Source organism: Strix aluco, chromosome 4, assembly GCF_031877795.1.
Source record: "Strix aluco isolate bStrAlu1 chromosome 4, bStrAlu1.hap1, whole genome shotgun sequence".
In the NCBI taxonomy this organism is placed as follows: domain Eukaryota; kingdom Metazoa; phylum Chordata; class Aves; order Strigiformes; family Strigidae; genus Strix; species Strix aluco.
This window is the reverse complement of record NC_133934.1, coordinates 91,935,314-91,955,334: the sequence shown is the minus strand read 5'-3', so window position 1 is coordinate 91,955,334 and position 20,021 is coordinate 91,935,314. Positions and strand designations below refer to the sequence as shown.

The window sequence follows — 20,021 nt, the reverse complement described above, 5'->3', positions numbered from 1 at the left end:
TTTCTACATCCACAGAAGGCAGAAGGAATAGCAGTAATGGTTTTAAATTGCAGCAATAAGCATTCAGGTAATACATCACAAAAATCTTTTAGTGAAAAATATAATAAAATCATCAGAATAAACCAAACCAAAAGGCTTTAAGAAGAGGTTAGACTACCAATTGCTAAGGAACAGTAAAGAGGCGGTGTATTTTATAGATTTTATTTAATACATACATACACAGAAAACCAGTGATCTCTGAAATAACTTCCAGTCTGTTCTTGTCTATGAATTTCCATAGTAAGTATACACAACACAAGCGAGAAGAAAAATCATTTAACATACTTCTTCCCCGATGGTAATGCTATTTCAGTGGAGACAAACCCACAGCTTACAAGCAGGATATTGGTCACAGAACCTGAAACATTGCTCACTGGCATCAGAAATTAAAAAGATAAAGTCAACAAAAGAAGCAGAGTATAACATTACTTCTTAGACATTCTGAATTACTACCCACAAGCCAGCAAACAACAGGAAGAAAACATTCCCTAGAATCCTGTCCATAGGTGTATCAGCATCAAATTTACATACAGATCATCAAGTATGACTACCATATAAACCATCATTTTGAATCCAGTCTACACCAGTGATGGTATTAACAACAATTCACAGCAAGGGCTGCTGATACAGCTTTCTACAGGCACTTTTACTCTTCTGTTACTGTATTAAAATTCTAAGTTACCTTGTGGATCAGTATCACTAAACCACTATGAGAAACAGGTCTAATCAATGAAAAATGCCTTAGAATTAGGTTATTCTGGTAGTCTGCCTCAAAGACAAAGAAACAGAGTTCACAGACTATACAAGCTGCAGGTGAATTCTCCAGCTGTTCATACCCTTAAAGGCATGCTTTCGTGGGCTGTATTTAACGCTATGCATTTTGAACTTAAAACACACACCAAGTGAGTGAAAGACAGAACAAAAAACTATCTCCCCAAAATTACTCTTCTGCCAAGTAACCCCAGCAAATTTGTGCGAGGTCTAAACATTCAGAGGAACAAGTAGAAAACTACTGCCTATTTTCCCAGTACTGGCATTTTCTTATTTAAAGTTCTTTAAATGACAAAAACCACCTAACTTTTCAGAAGGAAAAAGGCTAAAACCCTGGTTTTCCACATTTTTTGTGAACTATAGCTCATGTTTTGCTGTAACTTTAATCATCCTTAGATGAATAAACATTTTTAGCATACTGGTTTTCATTTTTTTAACTCCTAGATGATGTATAAGTAGGAAGGGGAGGAGGAAAGTCACTGTACAAAATGAGCTTAAGGACACCTTCAGTAAAAAATTGAGAAGGGATTTCTTACAATAACTTCTAAGAGATGGCAGTTACCACTACATCCTTTTGTTGCTCTTTCAGCTTTTGCTGACTACCTGAGGAGTGCTGAGCTCTTCCTGCTGCTGATTACCATCACCCATCTGTTTGTTGCCCAGAAGCAGAAGGCTCAAAATTTAAGCATCAAGAGGCCTCACCTGGAAGGGTCACTTTAGAGCCACCATTCTCTTTTCTAAATCCTTGAGAAGCTTAGACAGGTTGTAACAGCTTCTAGCTCCCCAAAGCATGGCCTTTATCCAATAGGGACCCAGAGAAGAAAGCAACGGTGCCCTTTCAGTGACCCCACCCCTCAAATACACCTCCCTGCCTCCTTCCTTTCTGCCTTCAACGCCAGCTCGCGGAGGAATCAAGTGCTTCCCCTCACAGAGCTCATCTATTGACCCGCCCCGCTCCCTACCCGCACTGCTGAGGGACTCTGCCCCAGCAGCCCCCCTCACAGCCCCCCACTCCCCACAGACTGGCCCGCAGCAGCGGCAGGGCCTTACCAGCTCATCCCCTCACCCCAGCGCTTCCCCCCCCCCCCCCCCATAAACGGGGCCCAACACTACCCCTCACACAGAAACACGCCCCTAAGCGCTGGCCGATAGCTCTCGCCAGGCTCCCACACGCGCTCTCAGCCACCTGAGTGCTGCCACCTCCCTACCGCGCTAAACAGCTCGTTGCTGCCAAAAACGCCCGCCCTAGTCTCCCCTACTCTGGTTTTATTTGCAGGGCCCGCCCGCACCGCCGGGGCCCGCCCCCGCCTACCGCCGCTGTGACCCCGCCCTACCGCGGGGCGCACGCGCCGGTTTGGCCTTCTACTGTTTGGTGAGTGAGCTGTCCATCAAGTGAGGGGCCCGGATGAGGGCCAGTCAGGAGCGCCCGTCGGGGTGTGGGCGGAGCTTTGGCGACAGGGTGGAAGCGGCGAGGTCCGGCGGCGGGGACGGCGACAGTGCTGATGAGGAGTGGGTGGCCCAGGGCCTGCCCGCGGTCGCGCCTCTGCCTCAGGGCTTTTAGTTTCAGCGCGGCGGGTGAGCCGAGCCGTGGAGCTGGGCCTGGCCTAGCAGGGAGGCTGGTAGGCGTGAGGAAGCGCTTGTGGTCCGGGTGGTGAGTGGGCCCGGTCGCTTACAAAACCGCGGCCGGGGATGCTGGCCCGGTGTGGCTGCTGTGGGGAGGGGAGGCCCGGGCCCTTCGGCCAGGCTGCTGCTGGCCGCCTGCTCATACCGCCGCGTCCCCTGGGCCCGGGGTGGGAGGCAGGCAGGCAGGCCGGCCCGTGTCGGGGGCGGGTGGGCCGCTGTTGGTGGCTTCGGTTTGTCGCCGCGTTGAGAGCGCGCCGGTGCTCGGGAGGAAGCTGGCGGTTGCTAACACCCGGCTTCAGCGGGGCTGTGGGGCTGCGCACAGGAGAGCCGAGCCGGTGGGTGTTTGTCAGCGCTGCCCGTGGGAGTGGTCGCCACCGTACCGGGCGTATTTCGGCCTCCCTTCAAACGGCCGACAGTGCTGCTCTGCCTTGCTTTTCTTTAAGATCTGATGCTGTTTGGACTTGAAAGTGTTTCTCTTTAAAAGTAAATTACTTGCTTCAATGTGCCTCCTTGGTTTTGATCCCTAGACCACAACAAGCTATTTGAAAGTGGTTGAAAAGAGGTTGTGTTAAGAGACTATCTTGTATGTTGGACCCTTCCAGGCAAGTAGTATTGAAGTATGTGTGTGTGTTTGCTTTATAGGTAGAAATGAAGAGAAATTACTGGAGAGGCAAAGAAAAGCATGGATGGAGCAATCGCAAGCACAGCTACCGTCCCCGTCGGTATAGAAGACCCAGTCACAATAACCATACTGAAAGCAGGTATGTGCAGCTCAGCATGGGTTAAGCTGTTCGATGTTATACCTAATTAAATTTGAAGAATGGTGCCTATCTAGAACTGGGAGGGTTGCCATCTAAAAATCTAGTGGACAGTACTTCTGGTATATCTGTCATCCCTAGTGGGAGTGGAATTGCATTGATTTCTGGAAATTTATCATATGTTCACAACTGTATATTGATTTTAAACTGAGATGTGGTTCCATGAGCTTTCAGGTATGCCTGATTGTCCATAAACCCCTCATTAATATGCAAAGATAGTTCAGGGAGGAAAACTGTTTATAAGTACTTCATTCCACCTGCCCATTTATTTTATGCCTCAGTGTTTACTAGTGTAAAAACTGTCATTAAAGGATCTTCCAGAAAGTCTGAAAGCATGTTAGTAACATGGTAATAGTACCACATCTAACAGATCAGGAAACTGAAACAGGGTCTCAGGAATAATCCACTGCCTTGAAAACTGATTCTTTCAGAAAACTACATTTTTAACTTTAGAACTTATTCTTGCCTGTTTGAGCTATTTTTATGGCTCTTTCCTGTGTTCTTTCCTTAGCGCCTCTTACAGGAATAAAAGAGGCCAATCCTTTGCTTTAATGCTCTAAGTATTTTTTTAAAACAGATTTTTAGAGGAGATGACACATACACATATATATGAGTTGCCCCATTACTTGTATTTGTGTAAGAAAAGTTAGAAATGCAAATGGGCACTAATTTAGTGAATATAGAAGTAAAAGGATTTTATTAAAAAGCTTTAAACTGAAGTGCTTAGGTTTGGTGTGGGGTGTTTTTCCCCTTTTAGATAGGTTATGTTCTTTAGCTATTTTCAAAGTTGTATAATCAAACAGCAATAGAGCTGATGTTAGGACTAGAATTTCCTTGTCATCTTGTTTTCAATAAAAATTATAGCTCTTGCAAAACATCTTGGCCTAATGCTTTTAAGATGACATGGTATAAGACCTGCTTAAAAAATTAGATTTGTGTGGGTGATTCAGAAAACATCCCGGTGGAATTTTGCTCATCAGTACTGAATTGTGCCCATTTAAATTACTTCAGAAAGAAGAAAGCTGCAGTTACCCTGTTGACTGTGATGTTTATTACAAAAGCAAAGAGTTTTCTTTCTTGGAGTTTTCATTAAACTTTTGTTTATTTTGCATATTTCTGAACCTCATCAATGAAATTCTTGTCATGAAGAGAAGGCAAAATATTTTTGACCTGACATCAGTGTTTTACCCACACTGTCTCTCACTTTACGCTGTGAAGACTTACATGCTTTCAAGGGTGGGCTTTTCTTTTAGTTGGGGATATGGTAAAATGCCCAGAATTAATCTTTTATTGGAAAGGTAAAAGCACTTGCAGAATCAGCAGCCACCTCTAGTATTTTAGCAAGTAATTAAGGCTTTTAAGATGTTGGTATCTCTAATGTTCTTGAGAGGTTTTTAAGATTAATATTTGTACTGTTTCATTTTCATGGTTTAGTGTATGGTGATATGCACAGTGTGCTTAGCACAGCCCTGCAAAATTGTACTCCATTAATGTCAGTAACAAGCTGCTTTCTAGGTTCTTTGTGGGAGAGATGTGTAGGACAACTGTAAGCCTGTCTTGAAGGCAATGCTATTTTTTTAGGCTGGAACAGGAGGAACCACAGACCCCAGTGAATGCAGGCCCCAGCAGCAGTGGAAATCCTTCTTCATCCAGTTTAACACAGAACTCTGTAGTACCAGGTAAGAGAATGTGTTTATGGGTCAAACACCAATGTCTATATTGTGTGCTGACTGTATGAAAAAGGTAGTAGTAGCTGCATTAATAGTATGGTGTTACAGGAAGGATATAAGCAGCAAAGTTTGTAGGGAAAAGTAACATCAGGTGATACAAAAAGATTTAGTAAGGGAGGCTCTAGAGAGCAGGGCCACATGCACTTTCAGGCCCACAGGTGCTTCTCATGTTTGAAAACTTATGTGCTTATCCAAGCTGTTATGAACTGAGAAAGGAGAATTCTATTTCTCCCTCCAGAAATGTTGCTTTGAGAAGAAAATGAACTTTGTTTCCTTTCTCATACATGCTGAAGGTGTTATAAAATACATCTTTCAATAGAAATATTAAATAAGCAAAGAAAATAAAAGAGCATATAAAAAATTATAACTCGCATCCAGTTATTTAGTCTTTTGTAAGACACAACGATCCACTGCTTCCAGGGTGGGGGAACATCTCTCTCTACGCCTTCAGTGTATTTTGTAGTCTGTAAGAAAATCACTCTGGCTAAATGTTTGTTCATTATCAGGGAGTTGACTGGTGAAACCAGACTTGATTCAGTGGCAGTGCTATTGAGGAAGATGTCCCATTTGCATTCTGCTTTCCTGACTTATTAAATAACCCTAGCAAAAGCTAAGCCTCTGGGAACATATATTTCTCCACAACAGGACAGTCCTGAAACACCCCTGATTCTATAACCTCTTAATGCAGACAAAGCCAGAGTTTAGAGAGACCTTTTTTGTATATCACCCTTTTGTGCTTAAGAAGTTGTGAGCATGTTAGGAGATGTATACTGCAAAACATTTTGTTACTGTGTAATTAGATCCTATATACTAAATGCAGTGTACTTTTATGAACCTTACTGATTCATTCACTATCGTTACATTTTTGTTGACCTGAATAAGTCTTGGTCACTTCTGCTAAGCTGCACCCTAAAAGATGCTGACAAGGAGCTGAATTGTAAGCAGCAGCAAAAAGATGTGACTTGAGATGCAATTTCTGGTAGTAGATAAAGGTTTAAATAAAAACTCTTGAAATTAAATGTTAACACTCACCTCTCCTGAATAAAATCCTTTGTCTTGAGACAATGTACCATTATGAATCTGTCAAAATATTTTACCTGTCTGCCTCTGAATTTACTTGGGCAGTGAAGCACTAAAATTGAATATTTCTCTCATCCCAATTTATCTTTGGACGGAGTCTCTGTGTGTTGTCCAAATGTACTCTTGATTGTATCTAAATCTCTCCTGTGTGTTGAAGAAGTGGATTGTTTGGTCTGGATGATACCTCATTGTCAATTTTTTCTTGTTTGGGACTGCCTTACCTCGCCTTTCAACCAAGAGTGTCCCTTCATGATTGATTTATAAAGAAAGGTCATTTTTGTACTGCAGCAAAACCTTTCCTCTCTCCTTCTCTGATCTGTCTGAATTTCATCTTGGGCAGTGGTGACATCCCTTTTGTACCTTTGTAATGGCACTGCATTTGAAAACTATAAATAATCTTTTTTTTTTTTTCCTTTAAGTGGCTGTCATTGATTTCTAGTCTGTGTATCATGCTTGGGACCTGCTGGGAGCAAGAGCTTTGAGCCTCGTAACTCTGACATTCCCATGAAGATGTGGGATGTCAAAGAGCAATAAACAAACTTAGTTATCCATCTGATTTTGCCTGCGTTTTGCCACTTTTTTTTTTCTTTTCCCCTAAGAACTGCCGGGATTTTACTATGACTCAGAAAAGAATCGCTATTTTCGCCTACTGCCTGGACATAATAACTACAACCCACTCACCAAGGAGAGCATTCAGTACAAGGCCATGGAATGCAAAAGACTGAGACTCTTAGAAGAGGAAGAAAAACAAAAGAAGGTACATTCTGAAAAAGATTGCAATTAGGCTTTATTGTGCTGTGGCCCAGGACAGATTATAAGCTAAAGCCTTTCAATTCTGTCTGTGGTACGGTTCCCTAAGCTGTCTGAAGAAATGAAAATTTCTTTTTGCTGAGAATTTATGGTCCTTGAAGCCTTTTGTTTGGCTGTTCCACACAGGAATGAAAGCAAGTCATTAGAAACAAAAAACCTGTGAAGAGGCAGGAACTGTGCTCAGAATTGCAGATTGTCCATCAGTTACACTTGAGTCAGGACATTGGATGCCAGTTTTCAGATCCCTGCCTTGAATTGGTAAAGTGGGGTCTTGATTTTAAGTTTTCCACACATTTAATAAATGTATTGATCATTTTCCTGGACCCTGAAGGAACCATAGTATTGATATTTTGTGGAAGCAGCTTTTTTATGAAGAATTTCTTTGGACAGGTAAAATCAAGGCAGGGCTTACATTTACACCTGGAAAACTCGTATGCTTTTCATCATAAAGTGTTAAAGCAGAGTTACTGCTGATGCTGCATATCTGTAATCTGGGTAAAATACCCAACAGGGATGTTTTTTAATTACCTGAAAGCTGTGTCTTATAACTTCACAAATCACAGTTCAGCTTAAATATGCTCTCATCTGGAAGAAGCAAGCAGTGTTTTTCTCCTTTAGGTAGTGAAGTTCTCACTTCAACCAGCTATTCAGCTCTTCAGTATTCACTGTGAAAGTGCTGCTGCTGGTTTGGTTTTGGCGTTGTTGTTGTTGTTTTAGCTGTTTCCATGAGCAGTTTAGGTTTCATAGATACCAAAAAGCTGCTGGCCTCATTGCTGTTAATGGGAATTGTGGATATACATCTCTTCTCAAAATCTGGCTATTGAATCAGACATCTGAGTTAGGCTCCCAGATAGAGCATTTTGATTTTTAAATACTTGCTTAGTCTAAGCATTATCAAAAAGATTTTTTTACTCCATAACTCTGCAAAGTACTCAGTCCTTCAGTCTCCCCAGAAAGTGTTTGCCTGAAATTTTAAAAAATTATGAATGGAAAAGTAGTTTAGTGCAGCAGTAAGACTGCATAGTTAATAGCAGTCTTGTTGTGATAGAAAATTTTGGTGTATAATAAGAATTTAAGGTATTACTAGTGACACCAGAAGGTGACCTCACACCTCAAGGTGATACTGCTGATTACGTCAAGCGAAAACAGTGGCTGTTGGGTTTGGTTTGTGATTTTTTTCCCCCAGTTTTTGTATTTATAGAAGCACCCCACATCTTGCAGGAATATCTTCTTGTCTACTTATATACTGGTCTACTGTAGTAGACAAGGGAGACGGTGCTGTAATGTGTTTTATAGATGCTCTGAACATTCTAATGTATCTAGGCTGGAGGAGAAAGTTATCTAAATATCTCAAACATCTAAGACCCACAGCCATGTTTGAATCATAAACAAGCGAGTAACTGAGTACAGTTTCATATTATTCTCTTCCAGAAAACAACCAGGGCTGGACTGAACTCATCTATGCTGTTACAGAAAAGGCAGCTGGGTTTGCTCAGCTCCACAAGTTATTGCAGGTACAATGACTTGATTTGTCTTTTGTTTGGAACACCAAGTTCTGCCGTTAGTGCAACAGTTCCTATCTGGTTTTTTGCATTTCTCACTGTTCCACTTAGGACAAAGAAGAACATATTACTTACAATAAAAAATAGTTATATGCGTTTATAATCAGATTACTAAAGTGATGAAAATTCAAATGAAGGTTTCCCAATTTCAGATAAATGGAGTTTAAAACTTCTTTTTTCTTTTTTCCTATATATGCTAGTTTGCCACATTGTACTTTATGAATACAGTGCAGCTTTTCTTTGGATGAATGCTCTTCAGCTGACGTGACCGTTGCCCCTGCCCCCATAAGATAGCTCAGATTCAGTAACAGCACAGAAGACAAGTTAGTGGCTTGCTGTATTTTTGTTTCTGCTGCTGAAGATGTGCTGGGGTTCAAAATAGCAGGGTGAAATTCTGTGAATGTGGAAGATGCACATGTTCATGGGTTATATAAGTGAAATAGCAGCATGCTGGTGGTTCAGCCATTTTATCTTCTGTGATTGAGAAGCAGTTCTGGATAGCCTATCTGGAATTATTCTCATTGGCATTAAACCTAGGCTTACCTGAATTCTTCTCTCTCTGCGCCCTGCCCCCCCACCTGCTTTTACAGGCTGGTCCATGAACTGAAAGTGAACTGCATGCAGAGGAGGAAGATAGAAATTCACAGTCCAGATTCCTCAGTTGCTGGAACCAACAACTTTAAAATAATTGTGGTATGTTATGAGAACTGTTAAGTCCTCAGGATAAAGAGAGCCAATCTTCAGTGAAAAATTCAGGATCCTGTAATCAAATCCCATAGGTCAAATCTTGCGTTCAAAGGTGCATTACTCCTATTGTGTCGGTTCTCAAAAACTGCTTGGTAACTTTAAACAGGTAGGAAGAGGCTGTTCCTTTTCTAGAAAGGAAAATGATGAAAGGCTGGATATGGAAGTGCTTGCGTTTGGTGGTTTTTTTGAACCTTATCAACATGTTCTCCTGGAAAAGAAACAGGTGTTGAGTGGATAATTAGTGTGGGGCTGGGAGGGGGAGTGGAGAGGATTAAGAGAAAGAAAAACAAAATGGAAGAGAAGCATTTTGGGAGTGTTTGTCGTCCAGCGAATCTATGTAAATGTCAGTAATCGTGTTACATCTCACAATCTGCAAGCGGTTTCCTCTGGTTTTGATAGTACTGAATGTGCAGTAGAGGTCTCTGGAGCGAGTATCTTTCATAGTTTATGTAGAAAGCTCTCCAGGATCAGCTCCTGGCCTTGTAAACAGAGTACTGCATAGGTAGTTGAAGCCAGAAGGGAGTCAGAAACTTAATGTCACAGAGGAAAAGTTGAAATGTAGCACCAGCCTTTTTGCTGTGATCCAACAGCAGGAGAATTGCACGTTAACTTTTGATAAGGTTTAAATTTTCGAGTCCTCTACCAATACCAGTCTGTGCTTACTAATCAGCCAGAGTAAGTGTCTAGAAGTGATATAATTGGAAAGAGTATTTATTGTTACTCAAGGACTAAATCCTTTTCTTACTCAGGTTTTTTCTGTGCATGCATACAAAAAAAAGGAGTTGGCCACTGGTTTTAGAGATGAACGGAAAGCAGATGATGTTAAAGGGATGAGAATTAATGTGTTGTTTCATTTTAGACCTCCCTCAAGCTATTTTTTCCTGTAAGTTTCCAGTAAGTGTGACCAGTAAGCTTTTATTTTACAGGCAGATGTTGCTTGTGAACGGATATTCACTGTGAACGATGTAGAGCATGGAGGATGCAAATATGGTATCATCAACCTCAGTGGTTTGGGGAAGGAGTCTCTCACTGTGGAGATGTATGACAACCTCTACTTCACAAACCGCAAAGTACTGTGTTCTGTTCCTGCTTCCTTTGGTTGTAGCATTCCCAGAACGCTGTTCCTGGGAAGCACAGGTGGAAATGCATGAGGGTTGGGGAAGGGGTTAGGAACAGAGAATGGAAGAATCTAGCAATATGAAGCTTGGATAAATGCAGAATCACAGTAAACTTGTTTCTGAAAGTCCTCAGTACCAGTGTTAGTTCTCAGGAATATTGTGCTGCAGTTGGGATGGAAGACTATGTAGAAGTATCTGCTTCAAAGGATAGTGCTTACTTTGGAGTTGCACTTGGCCATACCTGACAAAATTGATGTTGAGGGCCAGAAACTACTAAGATTTGCATGCTTCTTACAAGTAGTTTTGGGAAAATGTGTTTATCCTTGAATATGAAGCATATTTAAAACAGGCTTTCATAATCTCTTCATGCTCAGATTATTTTAAGGATGATCTCTTAAATAGGACGTGCTCAGTGCCTCAGTCTGTGTTTGGACAGACTTCTCAATGCTGCTGTGTCTCTTACATTTAAGAGGAGTATGAGGCTAAAATGCTCGTGCCCTGTTACTGGACTATTTAGTGGGCTAAGGAAGTGTGCACAGCCTATAGTTTTATGTCATCTTTTTGTGGAAATACCCTTTCATGAATTGAACAAAAGATCACAAAAATAGTATGTTGTCTTCTGTCTGAAGGTGAATTCTGTGTGCTGGGCATCATTGACTCATCCAGATTCTCATGTTTTATATCCTTTAAAAAAAAAAAAAAAAAAACAAAAACCAAAATTTCAGTTCAGCTTTCACAAGTCTTTATCATGCTGCATAGAGCCAACTCACTTCCAGGAAGACCTCTCATGTAGTTGCCCCAGAAATTAAGTTTTCTGCAAAACGGAGTAAGTTATAAAAAATTGAAAGATGTTGGAGCTGGTAAAACAGGTGTATGGTTCTGTTACAGATATATGTAGAACTGTTCCAGTGTAATTGTAGGTGAAAGACCATGTTTCCTGCCCTGGGGACTTCCTGCTTCATTAATAGTGTCGATGCCGTATCCAAACTGATGTTTAGAAATTGGCTGGGGCAAAAGAACAAGAGGATTAAGGCAACTCACTTTCTCTTTGAGGTGGAGCTCTTTGAAAGCGGGTTGGTTAGTTTCTGTTGTAAACCATCCCCATATTGGTTGGGGCAAGAGGAGAATGGGAGCAATTCGTTGGCATCGTGCTCTGCAACTTTCAAAGCATGTTCTGCAGATATGTCTCAGGAGGAGAGAAAGGTTGATGGTATAGTAGAGCAAGTAGTAGTGGACAGTGCAGAGCACAGAGGAGAGGAAGTAAAGGGGATTTTAACGTGGGAGGTGGCAGGCAACAGATGTGCTGTTAAAGTGCCAAAAGAGGAAATTATGGCTCATGGGAAAAGCCACGCAATTCAGGACTGATCCAGAAGGTGGCAGAAGTTAATCAGGCTTGCTCACAGCTGGTTAGGAGTTGGGGATTGTTTGGTTTAGTTATTTCGTGCTTTCCTCTAGTCATGTCAGATTTACCCCACTGAACTTGAAATGCAGTTTTCAAATCCTATTTATACCTGGTATAATCTTTAGAAAGTATTTTAATGTAAACTAAAGTGAGTCTTCTTTGCCTCCCCAATGTGTGCTCCCCTTGTTCCGGCTTATCTCCGTGAAAAACAGATCTATATTAATGCAGTGTCATCAGCATGTAAAGATAAGAATGATTCATGTAGGCCATGCATTTTTTTCTCTATCCTTAGAAAGATACCTTAGTGTTCCTCTTACTTTGTCTTTCTGGTAGTGAAAATGCACAAGCAAGAATTTGAGTTCTTTCTAGCTCTTTCCTGTGAAAGAAATGAAAAGTCAAGTCTTAATTGTAAACTCGTAAGACGCATCAAAGATCACAGTACTTTCCCTTTAAGATCTGTGGGTGTGTCAAAGCATCTTGCTTTCCCCAGCTATAGATGTTAGGCAACCTGTTGCATTCTAGGGAGAAATCTTTGTTTTCCTTAACTCACTTCAGCAAGCTGTGTCTCATGGGAATTGCAGAAACACCAGGCTGTGCCAGTCTGCTTCCAGCATCGTTGTTCAGCAGCACTAACCCAGGTAGGGTGTTTTTGTTGGGTGTTTTTTTTCTCCAATTTTCAATAGCAGTTATGGTATGAAAAGAGCACAAAGGAAAGATTATTTCCACGCTTTCTTCAGTAGCTGGTGAGACTGTTGTATTCTTGTAAAACCTAGAAAGTCTGAAACAGTTTAAGAAGTGAACAGATGAAAGAACTTGCCTTAAGAATTAATTAACAAGCAGTATTCAAAGCACTAGTTTATTTTTAGCTGATGATGATGTAGTACTTGACTTTGGCAGGAAAACACCTCACTTGTAAAGTAAACATTTGAGATTTTTCATGAGTAGCTTGGCCTGTAAGTAATACTCAGAAGCTACACGCAAGAAGTACTCAAATTTCCTCATAGACTACCTAGAATCACTGCAGAATCCCTTCTCACGGTAGCTACTCAGGTATGCTCAGTGGATTAATCAAAGGTGGAAAGCTGGTCATGTCTCGGCCCATACCTCCTTGTACAAGGTCATGCTCAGTATAAGCATGACTGATTTGGAGAACCCTGTGCCTTAAGTCTGATGGCTGTAGCTGTATCTTTATATATTTGTTCAATGTTTTTGGGGGCAGGACTTCATTAATTGGACTTTCTTGATAGATGTCAGAACAATGCTTCTTCAAGTCACACAGTAGTCCTTTAACCCAGTTGCCATTCAGACATGATCAGTTAAGTTTATATAGAGGAAATCTGTGATAGATGAAGAGTTACGGATCTATTTTAAATGTCATGTTATTTATGCAGGCATTAAAAAAAAAAATGCATAGAGTTACCATGAACTTGAAGAGTCACTGAAGATGGATGACTACTAGGCCAGCATGCCCAGTTGCTCTGTATAGCATTTTGAGCCCTTCACCGTAATCAGATGCCCTGAGTTCCACCAAAGTCCTCCTGTCTAGTATTTTCTATTGACTGTTTTAGGTATTTCCAAGTTTTTTGACAGACTTCACTCTCCTGAATTGTTGGTTTGAGGGAACCTTGCTAAGTAGATCCTGGGAGCAAAGTAGAACTTAACCTGTCTAAAACAAGGTGGTTTACTGTAAGGCAAAATTAACTTTCCTTTTGTAAGGCAAGTGTTATTTTTCTCTTCCCTGCCATGGTCAGCCCTCTGACTAGTGAATAAATTTCACAGTCTCTCACAGACTGTAAGTCTTCAGCTTAGTCATGAAGTCCCATTTCTGTTTCTCGTCTCTTGAGCAGCACAGGGACACTAATTATGTAACATTTTCTCTGCTTCAGATTGAAGTGTTGAAAGACGTATGGAAATATAGAGAAGCTTTCTGAGTTATCATCCTGTCCTAACATTTTATGGATATTTCATGTGTTGCTCCTCTCCTAGGAGATCGACCTGGAATGCTGTGCAGCTTCAAGATATCCACTGCCTGGTCCTGTGCTTGGTGCCTGAATCCCCAGGCAGACAACTGCTTCAGCACAGGTGATCCACAAGGCTCGCAGCCCCTCCTATCTCAGTGTGAAAGACTTCTTGCATTAATCTCCCAGCTGCTACCCAAGTTACAGCTAAACAAATATAATCTGTCTTCCTTAGGCCTGACAAGACGAGTTCTTGTGACCAATGTAGTGACAGGGCATCGACAGACGTTTGGAACCAGTAGCGATGTATTAGCACAACAGTTTGCCACACAGGTAAGAAGAACCATACACCATTTTTTCAGAGCGGTGCCTCATTGGTCAGAGTTTTATTCTGTTTGTGATGGGACTCATCATGCTGTACATAAGGTTGTGATTACAGTTGCTGTCAGATAGCTGTTCCACAACAGAGCTGACGTGGTCTGATGCTTGCACATAATCAAATAGCAACAAAAAAGATGAACTGTTTTCAAACTCTGTGGAAACACAGAGTTATTAATTTTTGTTAATTGAACAGAGGTGAAAAGACAATGAAGGAAGTACAAAGAGCACAGTAATAATGCATTGTAAAATTGTTTGGGTTTTGGCAAATGACCTCATTTTGTTAACACTGAGTGTATTGTCTCCATCAAGATGGAGGAAACACCTATAAAATACTAAAGGACTTGTTCACAAAGATTTAGTGGGAAAGGTGAAATCAGAATATGAGAATTCCAGTTCCTGTTTTGCTGTTACATTAGACTAAGTTCCAATTCACCTAGCTGAACTTTTACAGCTAAAGTAAGTAGTTGAGGTTTGAGTGGAACTAATGAGTTGGCTGAAAAATGTTGCAGTGTGTAATAAAAATTCTGGTTCTTAATGCCCGTGTTAATAAAATAATTTGACAGCTGCACCAGAAAGCTCAAAAGCTTGACGTGGATTCTGTCTGTGTAGCTTGTAAGATCCTTTGAGAGGTTACATAGTCATTTCTTCCTCTTGGATTCTTCCAGACCCCAATGCTGTACAATGGCTGCCGTTCAGGTGAGATTTTTAGCATTGATGTGCGTCAACGCAACAGGAAGGGCCAGAGCTGGAAAGCAATTCGTTTCTTCCATGACTCAGCAGTTACATCTATTCGCCTTCTTGAGGATGAACATTATCTTATGGCAGCAGATATGGCTGGAAAGGTATGGTTTTGTTGCATTTAGGATATTCTGCTCCTTTTAGTATCTGGGTACTTCTCCCAGTCCTGAGGGCGGATGCCTGTTCTTTGGAGGGTGGTATGGAACTGGGTGGTAGTTCCGTATGTGGGTCCTCTTCCAGATCCACTTATTTATCAACCGTCAAGTACTCTCTGCTTTGTTAATATATCTTCTTTCAAACAATTACTTCAACTTGCAGATAAAACTGTGGGACCTGAGAACAGCAAAGTGTGTGAAACAGTACAAAGGTCATCACAATGAATATGCTATTCTCCCTTTGCATGTAAATGAGGAGGAAGGACTTCTTACAGCAGGTGGGTTGACTTTTTCCCCTCTATTTGTAGAGTGCATGGCAGTGATTCTCTTATGCCTGAGGAGTGTTTCTTAGCTACAGCTGTTGGAAACTGTAAAGCTTTAATTCTTTAAAATTCAAAAGAAATTTAGCCTTGGACATACTGTGATATACTGTGAAAATTAAGAAATAACGTTACGGATGCACACCTACTGTAATCGCTCCTGTGTAGTGCTTAACAGCTTTATCTGCTGTGTCCTGCAAAAGTCCCATTATGCTTTCCACAGGGTGTCTTGAGAGTAGAGCAGAAAACACTTGATTTTGAAATCCAGGGAAACAACCTGTAAACTGGAGATTTGGTGATAACTATATAGAGACTAAAGACCGTGTATATGTTTGTTTGGTGCTTAAGTGGGTGGGGTGGTGATGGACTGAAGCACTGGCCTGTAAGCATAACTCCTTGTAAACTGTCTATACCACTCAGGTTCATTTTGAATATACTTGGCTACAGTCTGAGATTTTTTTTTTTTAATTTTATTTGTGGTTGGGGCTGGAAAGGTAACAATAAATGAAGCAAAATCCCTAAACCCTCATAGTATAGCCAAGTTTCACAATGTCACTGTAAACATAGTGACCTCGCTCTCCTTGGATTTGTCAATAGGTGACAGAATAATGAGAAGAATTCTTGTTAATTTGACAGTGAGTTTTTCTCCCCTTTTTTGGCTTAGGAGCTTGATAATGAGGAAAGCAATCTAACTATTGATTTATCATAACTTATTGCCTAATGCACATTTTTCCTGCTTTTGCAGTATTCGGTGTAGAATTTCTATTTCATAGGGTATTGATAAGCACATTGCCTCTAGTGTGTGTAGAAATGGTCAGGTTTTTTTTCCCCATAGACCTTCTGCTTCTGTGATGATAATCTTGCAGAGCTGTGTAAAGTACTTACTGTGTAATGTTGAATTCTGGTCTCCTTTCCTTTCCAGTTGGTCAGGATTGCTACACCAGAATTTGGAGTCTCCAAGATGCCCACCTGCTTAGAACTATCCCTTCTCCCCACCCATCCTCCAAAGATGCCATTCCCAGTGTGGTGTTTTCTTCAAGACTTGGGGGTAGCCGAGGAGTTCCTGGCTTACTCATGGCTGTCAAACAGGATCTCTACCACTTCTCCTATAACTGACACAATATTCTCCTCAGACCTGGTCTACAAAGCTGCCAGCCTATACACAACTTGAAAATTTTTGCACCAGTCACCATGCTGTTGAGTCACTATGTGCTGCTGTTGCATCTGCTTTACCCATGAAATTCTGAACCTTCTTCAGCAGGTTCAGCAAATCTCGCTGCATACATCTCAGACATCTTGTAAATAAAAGCTGAATGCTTGATAACTCCTTCAGCAATACTCAGCCTCTTTGAAATCTAGCTATAAGCTTTGAAAAGCTGGTAACTTCTGACAAGGGCCTGTCTCTAGCTGAGTTTGTTGTCAAAAGGCTGCTCTAACTCAGTCAACCACCACTTAGCTGTGGTTACATCTATGTTGGCAAGGAGGCTGGGACAACAGGGTGGATTAGCAGAGTGAAGCAGCTGGTGTTGAGAAGCTGACACTACAGGTGTAGGTAAGGCTTTGGTCTGAGTCCCTGTGTAGAGTGTCTCTACTACATCTGTGGGTGGAAGCGGTCCAAGGAACAGCTGTTTCCCCACTCACAGTCGGTCCTTGCAGCTGCGCCATGCTAAACTTTGTCCTTTTCAGATGATGGGAGTGTGTCACTGCCCTGCCACCACCATTCCCCTTAAAAGGCAGCACGGGTAGAACAAAGCCCCTTTCCTGGTCCAGGAGCAAGGCTGAATATCCCTGTTAATTTATCATAGTCTTTCCTAACCAAGTCCACACCAAACTTGGAGTTTGGTCAGCAGTCTGGAATGGCAAGCTTGCTCATGCAGCTGTAGCAGGACCCAAGCCCAGTCTGGACAGACCATATCCTCTTTGAGATAGGAGGTGACGTCGCAGAGTCAGGGCCTTTGCATACGGAGGTACAACCGGGCCCTCAGCCGTGAAGTTGTAGTACCAGCTGTATCTGTATCTGAGAACAATTCTCCCATGAAGCCTCATTCCTGGCAACCAGTCTGGGTTGGGTGAGAGTAGTACAAAGCAGTATACTGCGGCTAGTATACGTAGGAAGCACTGAGAGAGGATCAGGAGCCTAGAGGGGGTAAGGGCCCTCATGAACTAGGTAGAGCTACTGATGGGCTTCACAGGGAAAACATGCTGCGCTCAAGTTTCCCAAAATTGTTAGAAAAGGAATGCAGGAACTGCCTTTTCATCCTGGGATCCACTTGGAGCGTTCAGATGTACAACTGTGTCATCACAGTCATCAGAGACGCCACTTCCCAGGGGGTCGTGCCAGGTCAGCAGGCGAGCGTGCAAACAGGTTGCAATCGCACCCCCGCTGCACAGTGTGTTAAGATGGCGGCTGTGTCCAGCTGGCTCAGGGAGATGGCGGTGTCCCAGAGCGAGGCTGGCTGTCAGCATTCCAAGTGCCTTCTGAAATCGGGTATGGGCTGCACGTGCGCACAAAGATAAATGTTGGTGACCGTAGGTGTCACCTCTAGTTGGGAGCACCCAGCACAGCACTCACACCTGGGGTACCATCTGTGCCTTCACGGCAGCAGGGTGCAACAGTGCTCAGCATCCTAGGAAGGAAGGGGCTTGTAAATCCCCAGCAAAGCTTTTTTACTTCACTAAATTGCATTCTAGGAATAAAAAATGGGACTAATACCTGTCTCTTGGCTGCTTACCCTATTTACTCCACCACATCTTTTGAGCAGGCATAATTAATTTGTTTTCCAAGGCCCTTTGTGACTTTGCTGTGTGTGGTCCTGTGCCTGTAGTCTGCTCTCTGAAACCCTTCCGGGCTTCAGGGCCACCTGCTCAAAGGGGCAGGAAAGGCATCAAGTAGCAGAAACACATTTTCCAGCAGCAGCAGTAGAGCAGCTGTACTCCAGCAGGGTATCTGTTCTCTGTGTATAGGCAGAGGCAGGACCTAGGTACAGGTAACAGTTGTAGGTATGCTGAAGAGCTGTTCTAGTACTGTTACAGCCCAGAAGAGGTGTGGGATGCTCTGATGGTTAATCAGGCACAGCAGGGCACCAAGCAATCCTGTTCCTGCCCTCAGAGAAAACTTTTACCACTACTCTCCTAGGCACGCTACAAAGATTTCTAGCTTTCTTAGTTTCTTGGAAGATACCATTCTTTTGCACCTAAAGCTTTTGGCCAGAGCAACCTACTTACGGAGGGATTGCATCCCACTGCCTTCATCATGATGGGCCATCAGCTCCACTCCACCTCACAGTGGTGCATCTGCAGGGAAACCCCTCGGGCTGTAACAGTGCAGGAGTATTTGCAGTTAAACAAGGTGGCTGGCAAAACGGTTCAGTCAGAGAAGGAGAGTGGGAGCTGCATCATGAGCACAGCACTGTTAAGAGGGATGAGACACTCAAGGTTGTGGCATGAACTCTCTAAGAGCTCATCAAGGACTTGGTGTTGCAGCCAATCCATCCCTTTGCATCCCTGCTAGTGGCCTGAGCTCATCGAGCACACTTCATGAGTGTGTCTCTGGCTTGGCTTCCTCCAAAAGAAGCATCACAAGTGCCCTGCATTGCAAGTTCAATAGAGGGAGAGTCCTTTCACAAGCTCAGTGCAAACCTGAGCATATCCTGTGGTTTTTTTGTTTGTTACCAATGTACTCCTCTCCCCTGCCCTTTTTCAAGTGACTTTGGATAAGAGGTAATTTCTCAAATTCAGGTGGGCCCTACTAAAAATCTTCTCTGTCCTGCAGGGCTCCACACTCATTTCTCCTATCCTCTCACAACCTTCAGGCCTAAGCAATGTGCTGTTCTAGGAAACTGTCTCTCTCTTCTCAGCAGCTCTTATTGCTCACCATACTCTGATGTTATGTGTGGTGATCAGCTCCCCTTTCATTGTATTTCTTTTACAAGTTAATCTATATAGAAGACAATAGAGCAGGAAAACTCTCCTCCTGGGAGCAGTGTAATAACTTTACTGTGTGAATATATTCTGTATTAAATAGCTGTTGCAAAGGTAGTCAAGATGAAAGATGAATCCCAGCAAATATTCAAAACTGTTTCTTCCCTATCTGAAGGAACAGAGCTACTTTCAAAACCTCCAAGTCTTTCTTGTATGCTATTAACAGCCAACTCCCGTTTCCCTGTAGGCAGATTAAGCTGTGAATTCCTTGCAACTATGGCTCCCCTGACACATCTGACTTCAGCGTTCCTCTGCAGAGCCTGCTTTCTCACACAAAGCAGAGTGGACGCTGCTCACAGCATACTCTGTGCTGCCTCTTCTTTCTACAGACCTTGTTTATAAGACCAAGGGTCCCCTGTTCTCATCAGAGGATAAATCAGTTTTATAGGCTCTTCCCATTCCCTCTAGTGCCCTTGGATAACCAAGAGATCTGATTCCTGGCTTGCTTTTCTTTTCAATTTGAGAAAATAGTCTGCAATTTGTCTTGATTAGTTATGTTAATTGGGGACATTTTCTGTTGCATGCACAGTGATTAATGCATGCAGCACAACTTTCAAAAGCATTTGCATTGACTTAGTTAATGCATGCTGCACCTAAACATCTGTTCAGGAAATAGAAATGTAGCTAACCCCATCCCACTGCAAACTCCTGATGTTACATCTGATAATTAATTCAGTGTTGAGTTGGAACATATTTTACTTTAGATTGATATTCTTGCTAGTAATCGTGTGGTTCAAACACTTGCAGGTAGCAAACTACAAGGATCACGAACTCTCTTAAATAAAAAA

The 20,021-nt window shown here is 42.3% G+C and overlaps 1 protein-coding gene across 4 annotated transcripts; it reads left to right on the top strand.

Annotated features, from left to right (window-relative positions):
• The first annotated feature begins 2,225 nt into the window (after positions 1-2,225).
• DCAF4 (DDB1 and CUL4 associated factor 4) lies at positions 2,226-16,584 on the top strand. Of its 4 annotated transcripts, none has more exons than XM_074824284.1 (14): positions 2,226-2,319; positions 3,076-3,194; positions 4,833-4,930; positions 6,661-6,818; positions 8,303-8,385; positions 9,024-9,126; positions 10,107-10,250; positions 10,928-10,977; positions 12,259-12,338; positions 13,687-13,782; positions 13,894-13,991; positions 14,705-14,881; positions 15,096-15,210; positions 16,175-16,584. In XM_074824284.1, the coding sequence occupies exons 2-14, from the start codon at positions 3,082-3,084 to the stop codon at positions 16,366-16,368; spliced, it is 1,509 nt and encodes a 502-aa protein (XP_074680385.1). In that variant the 5' UTR covers positions 2,226-2,319; positions 3,076-3,081; the 3' UTR covers positions 16,369-16,584. The 4 variants fall into 4 exon arrangements, with proteins under 4 accessions (XP_074680385.1, XP_074680384.1, XP_074680382.1 ...); XM_074824283.1 differs by having other exon boundaries at positions 2,226-2,385; XM_074824281.1 differs by having other exon boundaries at positions 2,227-2,429.
• Positions 16,585-20,021: the final 3,437 nt, after the last annotated feature.

What these genes read in the sequence shown, in the direction of transcription:
- DCAF4 (XM_074824281.1), top strand. Translation starts at nt 2,313, where the DNA reads ATGAGGAGTGGGTGGCCCAGGGCCTGCCCGCGGTCGCGCCTCTGCCTC. An exon ending in CTGGCCTAGCAGGGAGGCTG is followed by an intron (nt 2,430 to 3,075) that starts GTAGGCGTGAGG and finishes TTTGCTTTATAG; the next exon opens with GTAGAAATGAAGAGAAATTA. An exon ending in CAGCAGATATGGCTGGAAAG is followed by an intron (nt 14,882 to 15,095) that starts GTATGGTTTTGT and finishes TTCAACTTGCAG; the next exon opens with ATAAAACTGTGGGACCTGAG.